At 38.8% G+C, this 12,879-nt stretch overlaps 1 protein-coding gene across 4 annotated transcripts in view; it reads right to left on the bottom strand.

The window, feature by feature from the left end:
* Positions 1-12,879, bottom strand: part of CLIP1 (CAP-Gly domain containing linker protein 1) — an 84,104-nt gene that overhangs the window by 63,489 nt on the left and 7,736 nt on the right. For 3 of the 4 annotated variants that reach the window (XM_074844354.1, XM_074844359.1, XM_074844355.1), the window contains one exon: positions 203-398. In XM_074844354.1, the coding sequence (XP_074700455.1) occupies positions 203-296 (94 nt within the window). In that variant the 5' untranslated portion in view covers positions 297-398. Of the gene's footprint in view, positions 1-202; positions 399-623; positions 887-12,879 lie in introns of those variants that run through there. The other variant, XM_074844356.1, reaches the window with a different exon arrangement.

Genomic DNA, 12,879 nt, shown 5'->3' with positions numbered 1-12,879 from the left:
TTTTATCATGACAAGTTTTTTCCAAGGAAAACTGCTTGATCACATCCAATTAGTAACTTCAGATGTTTTGCATAGAGTACAGAATTTTTGTTAGAGCAGAAATACAACCAAAAATATCTTGGTGTAAACAGTAAAAATAGTATACACTCATCGCTTTTTGTTAGAAGATGAATAAGGGAAAAGTTATTTAAGTATTCCTTACCAGCTGCAATAGATGTGGGTGTTTTCAACAATGTACTCCCATGCTTGATGGTCTTTGAAGGAGCCTTAAGTCCACTTGGTTTTAACATACTCATCTTTTTGCAATACCAGTGTTAATCCTCTTTGTCTGTAGCAACTATCTTTCTCCAAACATGGATAAAATATATTATTTGAGTTTTTTCAACTCTGGAGTAAACCTGTATATAAAAATATCAGACATGAAACAAAAATCAGTATTTTAACTCCTGCAGAAGAAATTTCTATATACATGCATAGTCTGTGTATGAAATGCATGATAAAATATGCTTTACAATAACAACCAGAAGCATTTCCCAGGATAGCATGTCCAATCCTTCAACTTTTGAAGGCCATTTCCTATTAAAAGACACCAAGTCTGAACCTAAAACATCAGCATAACTCACTTCATTGAATGTTGCTGTATTCTTCTTGAGTTTTAAACTAAAAGGCTATTTTAAGAAAGAAAAACAAAGCCCTTAACAGCATTACTAACATTACACATAGATATAATCACTCTGCGCACCCTACTGTTTTCAGTCACATATTTCAAGTGTTGCAATATCCCAGCAAAAACAACTTGAGAGTAAACATGTAACTGCAAGAGAAACCAAGAGAACCAGGAATTTCAGGAAAAAAGTTTTTAAGAGAGGTTGGAATGGAAAAATTAAGATTGACCAACAGAGTTACATGATGGCAAGCAAAAAGTAAACATCCACCTCAGCTGTATGTGATCTTTTAGATCACAAGATACACTGGCTTGCAGTCCCCAACACAGTGCCCCAGCCACGCTCCTCTGGAAAGAGGAGGAGGGACTCTTCCCTACGTTGCTAGGATAGAGCCCTGCTCTGACTTGGAAGCCAGCTATAAGCTTTTCAGAGAGCTATGTCATGAGGGTTTTGCCACAGAAGGCATCTTCCTTCTGATTACAAAAGCTTTAGAAAGGCTCTTTCTTCTATAATGAAAAATCTATATTTTTTTTCTATGATGTGAATTCCAAAGCCAAACTGTAAGGTGACTAGTTTCCCCACCACCTTCAAAAGCATAAACTGTACAGCACGAACACAGCTTGGATATTTGCTAAGCTTTATATATAGAGGCACCGACAGAACAGCTATGCCTACTTAGAGAAAACCAGCACGCATCTAAACGAAAACCTGAAGAAAAAAAAAAATAGACATGTAGCAATAGACTGTTTGCTCAACTGTTTGCTCAGAACATGACAAACAAGAACTGTAAAGCAGGTCTCAGCCCTGCCGTTTACTCGGCGTTTTGGCACCAGTCAGCACACATGCACAGGCAGACAGCAGGCCAATTGCAAACTTCCCCAAACCATTATTACCAGTGCCCGGGCGCGCATACGGGCGGTCAGCGTGTCTGAAGGCAAACCAAACACCGGGAAGGAGACTGCTACGCTCCAGGAAGGAAGACTCAAGAGAGACAAGCCAACTGTGTCTTTTACCTACCGGTACAAGTTTTACCCCTCATGTATTATTAATAGCCAGCAGTGTTCCTAAAAATCAATTCACTGCAAAAAAAAAAAAAAAAAAAAAAAGTATCGGCACATTGCTTTGTGAACCAAAATACCAAAGTGAAACACTTCTGCTCTTTCTGGCCATGCCAAATACAAGGCATTTTCTAAGAAGTCTGCAAAAATGTTATACTTTAAAAAGCATTAATTACCACCTTGGATGGACAGCGTGGTCTACAATTTCAGCTACGCTCCATGAAAACTCTGAAGTAGCGCTGTGAAGATTTCTGAACAATTTTTCTAGCATTGCCAGAATTATGTCACCCACCCATCTGCAATGTTATGACTAATGAAGAGAAAAATTTCTACATTGTTTTTGCAAGACGTTTACTATTAATTTTTAAGTGGGAACTTTCACAAACATGAAAGCAGAGTTAGCTCTCTAAAATCAAAGCACAAGGATAGGCATGAAATATGACTAAGCGGTGAAAGAACTGGGAGGCAGACGGTTATACAGAAGAACAATGAAAGGATCACGTAAGATGTCACTCTGGACACAGCAGGAACACTGTGGGTTTTTTTCCCCCCTCCTACTACATACCTGTCCTCCCTGCTAAATCTGAATGCATCATCTTTCCTCATATTATGTTTTAGAAATCTTCTAAAACTGTACTTTGCTCTTACATGCCAAGGACTTGAAAAACCTTCCTTTTCTCTCTTATACACGCTACCTACCTATTCTTTCTCACACTGCAGGCCCTATTCCCTCCCCTCCGATGCCAGGGTCTCCATGCATGCCTCCATTACTTTTCTCAATCCATCCAAATCCACAGAACAGAAAAACTGTACATGATAAAGAAGGATTTGGTACAAACACAAAAATGCAAGCATCAATGTCAGTTCTTTTTAGTTCACAGTCTTCTCTGTCAGTGCAAACATCAAATTTATGGAAATTCATCGACCTCATTTGGGCCAAAGCAAGTCCCCCCCTAAGAAAGACTGCCTCCTAAACCAGGAAGCTAGAAGCTGTCTTACAGTATTCTGCCATTATTTTCCATATACTACCTCTTTTTTTGTCCCCAAAGAGCATTCCAGCACCACACAGGTAGTAACCATCTATACTGTGCAAGGATAGGTATATTAAAAGAAAACAAACACTAAATTATCCCCCAAAATTGCATGTTGCCAGTTTCAAATAATTATTTATTAATAGATGTTTAACCAACCTCAGCTCAACAGAAAGATAGAATGTTCTAATATTGCATTTCTTGGCTCAGGGTACTCATTCATATTTTAATCTTGCTCTCCACAGTCATGGGTTATGTATTTGCTGTGTCATTTGCTTTTTTCAACATACAGGCCTTCAACTAGGCCAGAAGTAACACAATCCCTTGCGCCCTGGTTTCAGAGTTACTTAAATTGAAGCTTAATTCAAAAAACTGCTAAAATATAGGCAACACATTTTGGTAAATTGCTGCCTTATTGCAATAGTGAAAATGCAACTTTCGGTCTTAGAGACAGGACTTTCATAGTAGCATTTCCTAACAGAATTCATAAAACACTGAAAGCACATCAATTTGCATCAAGTGATCTTAAGCATTATGCACTCCAGCACTTCCTAACAGGCTCCAGATGTCAATTATCTCATTTTAGTTCTCATAAATGAGAGCAGCTAGCTACTTGTCCCGATTTGTTCTCTTTCCTTCCTTGAATCTGTCTCAGCTCTCCTGAAAAAGAATCTTTATAACCAATAGGCAATAACATTAACTGTAAGTTTCTCAAAGGATTGTATCAGGAACCTAAGGAAATGCCCAGAAAGAATCTGATAATATATACTTCTTAAGTGTTCAGAAAGCCACAAGTTCTACCAATACCATAACTGAACATAAAAGAGATTTTAAACACAAGCTTTACACTTGTGCCGTTACTAGGAAATATATTATTCCATACAATATGAAAATGCGTTACATTCTCAAATGAATTACAATTTTTTTGTGTGTTGACTACTAAAAATTTTCAAATGCAGACAGGAATCCTTGCACTGGCCCTTTTAGCTCATTAATAATATCCTTATTCTTATTTTTCTTTTGCAGATTCTACATAGTGCATGGATCAAAGCAATCTATGAGCAACAAATTGAGAACCATTGGTGTACCAAAATAAATCCTACTAATAACAGATATGAATTCTGTTGGAAAGCTGAGATTATAAATAAATAAAATTTAACCCCATAACCCTGAATTTAAGAAGCAGAGTATTTCCCAACTGTCAAAAAAGGAATTCCTATAATAAAAAGAAAACAGCTATCTACCCCTGTTTCTTTCAAGACTGCATTTTCAACAACTAGTACTCCAAAAAGAACTAAAACACAAAACAGGGAAAAAGTTAAAGCTTCAGCTCACTCCAAGAAACTTATAGTCACGACAAGAATAGAACAGTACCAATAGTTCTTTAAGCTTAGCTGACATCCGACAAGAATGCTGCCACCACCATACTCTCCCTCCTCAGGACAGGTAGTGCCATAATTAAAACGTTTCATCTAAGAAAACATTTGAAACAATGACTTGACAATTTAAGGAAGAAACATTTGCTAACATCACTACTCAAAACTACCATAGAACAGATGCAGTGTTTCCATGGAGAAAAGCAAGTCGTCTGTCCATGTGGTAGGGAAACAAAGAGGACATTCTAGAATAGAATAGAATAATGTTTGAATTGACTCAAAACAGACTGCATAATCTCCGTCTTCAGCATGCAGACACACGCAGTCTGGCTCTGTGCAGGGTACTTTGAGGCTGGAACACTATGCTCATGGTTTATTTGTATAATAAATTGAAACAACTATTCTAATCGATCACCATCCACTATCAGTCATGCACGAGTTCTTCAAAACATTTCAAATTAAAAAAGATTAGTATTAAACTTAGTTAACACCACTAAGAGACTAAACACTGTTGGAAAATGTCTTTCAACGCCAACACATTTCTAAGCTCAAAAAAGAGACCACTGAAATGTGTTAATTCTGCTAAACATACCGGTGCTTTGCAAAATACATATAAACACAAAGACTAACAGATACAGAGTAAATATTCTAAAAGGGTTGTGTAGAATAGATAACTCTGCTGAAAACCTCACCGGGATCTGTAATCAGAGAAGATCACATGCAATCCCAGTGGCAGTCAACTAGTAGGTATCTAGAAAACAAATTCTGACCATACCATGAAGAAAATGTAACATGTACAAAATAAATCAGAAAAACCTTTCTGTAAAGAAGTGATACGGAAAATGTATTTCAAAGACCATCACAATCCAGTAACTTCACTTTCCCGAGAAAAAACCAAACATACCACATGAAGCACTATGTTTGAAATAGCAGCCTGAACAGCATTTCTTAAATACCTGTTTCACAGTCTTGATGTTCATACCACTATCGCCAAGCTTGCAGAAGCTCATGAATCATTCCTCAAATATCCTGACAATGGTTTAGAGAAAGTAACTTGGAATTTTGAACCTGGAAAGTTTTCTTTTCTGGCTCACAAGTTACTCCAAGAGCTCAGACTCTTCATAGTTACAAATGCTTACAACTCCTAAAATTATTGCAATCTTAAAACTTTAAAGCATATAAAGCATCTTCTGTATGATTCAGATCTAATCTTATTACAGCTCTAAAAGTTGTATTTGCAGTCTCCTGGGCCGCTATTACATTTCTGTAGAAAGTGGGTATATGTATTTCCAAAAGCTCTTGAAATAATGCCTTTAGTTGAATTCATAGGCTTTTTAAATTCATATGCAATTTAAAAACACAACCACATTTCGGCTTTGAACAAAATAAATGCCTTTGCATTGCACTGCTATTTGCTCCTTGCTACCTCTAAGAATATTCCCCTCTGTGCAAGAATGTGCCAGATCAGAGACCAACTTCTGAAAGGTTCAGACAGGAATGAGATTAATTCAACCACAGCAGGTCTACTGGCCAGACAGGGACATACCCACTACCACCCTTACTGAAACAATTCCGGATGAGGTAGACATAGCAGAGGGATCAATTGCAGAAAGCAAACAGCCTCACACACTCTCCCTCAATAGCATTTCCTATTGCCACCATCTTGTTTTGTTTCCAAGGAGGAATACAAGTATAGTCCTCCACTACTAGATATTATGCAGCCAGATTTCTCCCATTTTGGAAAACTGCAGTGTCAGCAGAGTGTGAGAGATGAGCCACATTCCGGAACAACAGTCCTCCTGAGCATGATGCCTCCTCTGCCGCAAGCTGGGTCTATCGGAGATACTTCATATTGGGCAACCAAAAAGACTGAATCACCATTTTGCAAGCATTGGATTACATTTACAATGCAATAATCCCACAGCACACAATATCCATTGTACATGTCACACTAAGCTTCAAAGTCAGTTCTGTAACAATTACAAGCAGTTCAACCAAAAAGATGGATATAGAAGCCTTCATGCATTAATTTTTCAGAACTTCTCTTGTAATGATGCAGCACACGTCGTATTCCTAGTCATTTACTACCCAAATACAGCCATTTTGGAGCTATGAATTCACATCAATGTCTCTTTGCAGTTAGCCACCGAAAGTCAATTACTGAAATGGTAAATGAAGTTCTCTCTGAACCTAATGCTCATGGCTTAGTGCAAATTCAGCATGTTTTGTCAGCTCCAAAGCATTTATTGAATGAGTAGCAAGTTCAGACTGAAACAAGCCAGAAAGCACAGTAGGCATTTGATAACAAAGCAAGTCACAAACAGCAAATTATTATGGTACTGATGTAACATCCTCTGTAGCAGTCACTGTTAAACCAAATTGATTATCTGAACATTGCTCAAGAATTTAACTGGACTTCAGGGATTAGGCTGTGGGATTACAGAGGCATCTTCAGGTATCATTTAAATTGAAATGAATAGAATTTAAGAAAGAATTTATATATCAAACAGAAAATAGAATTAAGCATTAAAGATTTCAATAGAGTAAGGGTTGGCATTTGGGAGTCTACATTCAATTACTCATTCAATGCAGCTATTAGAAGAAATGGAGCATTTAAAAACATGACTTCAGTTTTGTCTCCCAGAAACCATGGATTTTTATGTTAATTAATCAAGTAATATGATGATCTGAATATATTATTCAGGTATATCACTACCATAAGAAAAGACAATAAAATAATACACATCATTTAATTCAATGTTTATCATGCTAAGTGCCATCAGATCATATTTATTTGGCTTCCAGATGCTCTGCTTATGGGCTGGCATGTGCCTATCAAACCAGTGGTCTGTACCTCATTTTTAAAGGTAGAAAAAATTTTGCATTTAAAACTCAGCTGATCGGGTAGAAAAAAAAAGAAATCCAGACCTTTCTCTCAGATCTGTTGCTTGCAGATAATTGTATCAGAAATAAAAATGTAGTAAGAAAATAAGCAAAAACATCTCCTACTTCATATAGGATCATTCTTCTTAGGACATTCTACTTCAGCTCATTCCAGTCCAATCCAATATAACCATCATATGAATTCGGGGGAGGTATACCCTTCACAAAGGCAAACGCTCATCCTGTGTGAACCACAAAGCCTCAGTTTCTCATACCATGTTTTTAACACAAATATGAATTTTATAAGGGGCAGATTCTTAAAGAAGTGCATCTCTGTTTATTTTAACTAGGCATAACTATTAAATTAACAGAATGAAAGCAATCCTTTGCTCCTCTGAAGTGCCTTCAAAAGTCACTACCAGGACTACTCCAGGAAATTACTGTCACATGCAAGCACTAGTACATCTTTTACTCAAAATACAGTTTGCTTTCACCATCATAAAAATACAAAACCAAAAGCTTGTAATAAATTGGGAAGTATGCCCACTGGTATGACACAGCTCTTTTGACAGTGTCATTGATTTGATGACCATAACTTGAAACGAAGAGCAGCTAACAAATTACTCAAACTGAATCACATCTGTATCATCACTAGCAGAGGTCCTGAAAAATCTTTCAGCTCTATTTTAGAGGGCTTTTGTTTAGATAAACATTACTTAGTCTGAAGCAAGTAGTATGTTCGGTGAAACAAAGACACCCAGAGGATATTCAGAACAGTCCCAGCACTGTAACACAAACACTATGCCTTGTCATCACTCATCCCACTATCAAGCAGCCATCACACCACAGTATAAGGACATCCCCATAAATAGCTACTAGTTTTCTGTAACTTCAAAGAGTGAATCTCTGTTTCCTTAAGAGCTCAGAAGACACTCCTACTTTCTTGTACACTTAGAAGGACTGGGGAGGAACAAAATTTGTTGTTTGGGAATCAATCCAAACGCACCACGATGCTGTCCCTCATTAAGGACACAGCTAATCCAGAGCTCAACCAGCAACTTCAGATTTGTTTAACTGAGACAGATAGCAGACACTGTATTTCTATATCATGGTGATGACCTGAACTATTTTCCATGTGAGTTCACAGATCCATTGCACATTCAGGACCAAAGACTTTTAGATTATCTTTCAACATCATGGCTTTTATGGCAGCCAGGCCTGCACACAAATCTGTATTTCTCCTTTGATTTCGAACCTGCTGAGTAGTTTCAACTAAATAAAGTAAAAGGCAGGATATTTCTTAAAAAAAAAATAAAATTCTGACAAGTGTCACATAAGTACGCAACTAGTAGGAGGGAAACTTGTGTACAAATAGTCTTGAGTTTCTCCTAATGACTTTAGATCAGACCAACCAATTTCTGAGGCAAAATGGAAAATCAAAGTATTGCCATCAGTACACTTGGTAGCAGCAGGTTATCAGTGTGTTTGGAGATAATATAACATTTGAATATAATATAGTTAGGAAGGCAACCATTATGAGATGCAAATCCACTGAAAATTAGAGGGTTTTAGTGACACTGCTAAGATGGTAAATAAGACGTGGCTGTTGTTCTACCTTGGAAAGCACAGCATATTCACTGCAAAGTGGATAAACAGGATTCTCTCTGTGTACGTTTGGGAAAGGGAAAAGGCAGAGTAAATTCCTGTAACCAAGAAACTGTACTAAGAACAAGATGAATCAGATCAAAGATAGTAAGAGGCTTAGGACCTCAAACCATCAGCCAGATATTACAGCAATGCTATGAGGAAGGTAATTCATTACAGCTTCCACTCTACTTACGGATTCTAATTCTGCATCAGTGACATTTTAAGTCACCTCATCTTATCATTCTATACTCGCTATGCTCATTCAGATTCCTAAATGCCTTAAGATTATCAGTAAAAAGATATACCATTGAAACACAAAGACTTAGACCGCTGAATAAGAAGTACAAGTAAGAGAGGATGTCTGTAACAGTAAAAAACTATTTTGGGCTAGCAATTTGTGAGTAATTTTTTCTCAATCTATGTTGCTATTTCTAAACACAGTCTGTTCATTTTTTTAAAAAGATTCTCATCTTTAATTAATAAGGAAGAGCTGATAACTGTTAAAAAGCTTTAAAAAAAAAATCACAGAAAACATGACGCAAACTCTAACACTTCAAGTTGCCACTGTACACATGCATTATAAAAATGTTGCTGCTATAGTCTATTAAAAGATCAGAAAGCACATGATCCTTCTAAGCACACATCATTCCCTACAGAATGAATCAAGGATTGAGAAGTAGACAAAGTTTTCACCCAACAAATAATTGCCACCTCTTCTGGTAAGCCTGCTATCAATACTTACCACTTTTCCTACATTTTTCCAAGGAAACTCTTGACTTTCCCAAAAGTCCTCCATTTTGATAACAAGAAGAGTAATTTGTTTGACTGCCTGAACTGACTTCTGATGAAAATGCACTTCAACCACCTCAGTAAGTGCATTCAGTCCACAATAATAACTATGATTTTGGAACAGTAGAGCATGAAGATTAAGTTATTTGGGATCTAAAGTTTAAATGAAAGTTTGAGAAGGAAAATATCATCTCCTGTCAGCCTCAAAACCAAATGCATATAAACAAAGACACAAGCCTTCTCCCTAATACAATTACAACTGAAGCAGCTGAAACAAAGATGCTGCTTTTTATAGTAAGAATTTAATTTTGATAGACTTGGGTGAAACTGTAACTGTTTCACACTCTTTGAAAACATCAAGTCAGCAATCCCTTTTTAGCTCTCCATGTTCTTAGCCTTTTAAATTAGCACCATGACTGCTATATGGCTGGCATATAATAAAGTAGAAGTACAAATACAGAACTTAGATAAATATTGCTGTGATTGAGCGGATGCCGCTGCCGAGCAGAGAAGCTGAATGAGAGTGTCAGATAAGCTAACTCTATCAAATACCAGGTTTCTCTCTTTGCCTTGCAATTTCCCCTCAAAATAAGCTAAAAATATAAACAGCAAGATTATAAAGATCAGAAAAACTGAGCAGCTTTTAATGGTGTTTCTCCCTGAAGCAGCAGAGCGAAGACATGTCTTATAAATTAAAAGAATGTATGGTACTATTCACCAAGAGTCTTCTGTCTGATTTTGTACAAACAGCTGATGAGACATTCCAGGTGGAAAAAAGTTAGGCGGGTGCTAAAGTAGAAACCTGTACAATCTGTTCTTCAATACACTTCTAAAAATCCTTTCCAGCGTTTCGGAGACCAGGAGCTAGATACCAGACTCGTGGGTATTTCTATGGGTCAGTTGTACCACCGTAAGTCACGCGAGGGCAACATCACTCTGCAAAAATAAATGCATGCAGAGGACAGACACCTGGACAAGCACAGACATATTAGCAGATGTTTGCAATCGTCAGGAACCATGCTGCTGACAGAGCTAGCTTCAGTTCTGCTGGTCTAGAAGAACGAAATGGTTGCTCCAGCAGAAATTGGCATCTAGCTGGGGGCAGCTGAGATTACAGCTAATGCAGTATATAATTGCCTTTCATTAAATAACAAAACACCATCCATCTGAAGCATTTCTAAACATGCCAGTCCAATAAGGATTCCAGTGCGTTACTTTTATATGTGCCAGCAGAGCCAGCAGTCCCTAAGGAATGCCAGAAGATTAAACAAGAGCTGCATTCATTCATGGTCATCATGTTCAAACATTAGAAAACTTGCATTCAACATACGGAGTTAACATTTGACCTGAATGTTTTAGAGAGGGAAAGAAAAGCAGTTTTGAGAAATCATATTGGCAAGACAGATCGCTCTGTTTCTTCTGAAGGAAGATCTGTTTTGAAATATTCTCAGTCACTCCCAATAAAAACTTTAACAGGGCTAAAAGGATAAAGGGAGGAACACTAAAGGAATTATCCGATCTGCCTAGGCTAAGTAAATAAAGGTGGTTTATTTCCTACAGCATACCTCTGTGATGAGGACACAAGACAGCTGTTTTTCTGTCCCTCACTAGAAAGGTGAGATTTTCTCTTTAAAAGAAACCATACAAATTATAAAAAACTATTTTTTTTTGCCAAATAAGATCTCCCTCTTGATCCCTAAAGATACGGACAATTGAGGTCACATTTCCAAGCTTTTCTGCTTCAGCCAACGCACCCTCTCCCTTCCACAGACACAAAGCTTTAGTGCACTTCAGCACAGACAGAAAATCTTCTAGCACGGATAAGGACTGGACAGGAAGATAACCCTGAAATCTCATAATTTTAAATCAAGAACTAATAATCCTCTGCACATTTTTCAGTCATTCTACATTCAGTATGTAAATAAAGAAGTTTTGCACCTGAACAGTTTTATTATATTCCTTAGACTAAGATACATTGCTCTTGGGGCGGGTGAAGCTATTTACTTTTCCTCAGCAGTATCTAATTCGCTATCTTGTTACACGTTGTAGCAGGTGCACACAGACACACACTTAAGAAAAAATCACTCCCTAACACTGCTAGTTTCAGAATGATATTTCTGTTCTGTAAATAAAATTCTTCGCAAAGCAGCAGGCATAAAGGCATTTCCTCTTTTGTACCTCTTTTCTTTCTTCTTCCTACATATTAATATAGGTATCACATGCTTTAAAATCTTTCTGCTCAAAGATCTCAAAGCAACCTGTGAACTTCCATAAAACCCTACCCATTCAGCACACTCAGTAAGTGAAGCAGTGGAGAGGAAAGTCTTCATTTCACAGTAAGATTTTTAATCATGAATGTATACAGTCACAGACTAAATTTTCTTCCCCATGCTATGTTTTGGAAGAGATTTTTTGTAGTGTTAGGTTTTTTTTTTAAATTATTTAAAACATATACACAAAGATGTTATAATGAAAGGGAAAACTAACTCCTGATTTTAATGCAGCAGGAGCCACATCAACATGTGAGTAACAGCAACAATTACCTTGTGCCCCATGACAGCTGAGGCACAGAAGAGAGAGCACTGCATCGCCTGAGGCAGCAGCACTAGTGATATAGCGGAAAGCAGGAGGGGCCTAGAGCCCACACAGCCTTTGCCTGGGGATCCCTCAGGTCTAACACGGGCTATAAACATGGCAGTAAACTCTGGCTAAGCCACCCGGAACCGTGGGGCGATACAAGAGCAGCTCACCTGCAAATCAGTAGCTTGGAAAGCAACAGAAGCAATGAAGAGCAGACATAAAATATAAATTTAAAAAAAAAGGCAAGGTAAATTATAAACCAAGTTATTATTAATCAGTAAAACACCAGCATATAAGTGCGGGATGCTGAGAACTGCATGTACCATGAAATACTCAGATCCCTTCCCCCCAGAATCATCCACTCAGGCCACCAAGCACCGCGTCACGTCTTCTAAGGGTAAAACTCGAGCAGAGACTGCACTCGAGACCCTCCTGTCCCTAATCTGCGCCTCACGAACCACGAAGACACCCAAGGGCTCTGCGCGGTGGGAGGCGAGACGGCGGAGGCCCCCAGCCCGCCTGGGACGCCGCGGCCGAGCTGACAGAGCGCGGCTGCCCCGGGAGCAGGGCGGGCAACCAGCCCCGTCCAACCGGGGCCGCGGCGGCGGGAGAGGAGAAGCCACACACGAAGGGAATGAGCCCGGCAAGCCCGAGCACTCGGCTCGGGAACCAGCCAAACCGGCTGCTGTCACCGCGGCCCCTGGCAGGCCGGCGGGGAAGCGCAGGCACGTGTGGCGGAGGCCAACAGCTCCCCGGGGGCGGGCGGAGGGGGGGTGTGTGGGGGGGTGGACGCCCGCCCCGGTTCCCGGAGCCTCGCCCCACCCAGGACCCCTCAGCCCCACACACCGCG

This window comes from Strix aluco, chromosome 18, assembly GCF_031877795.1.
Source record: "Strix aluco isolate bStrAlu1 chromosome 18, bStrAlu1.hap1, whole genome shotgun sequence".
Taxonomy (NCBI): domain Eukaryota; kingdom Metazoa; phylum Chordata; class Aves; order Strigiformes; family Strigidae; genus Strix; species Strix aluco.
Note: the sequence above shows the minus strand (reverse complement) of the source record. Positions and strands in the feature narration are given on the sequence as shown.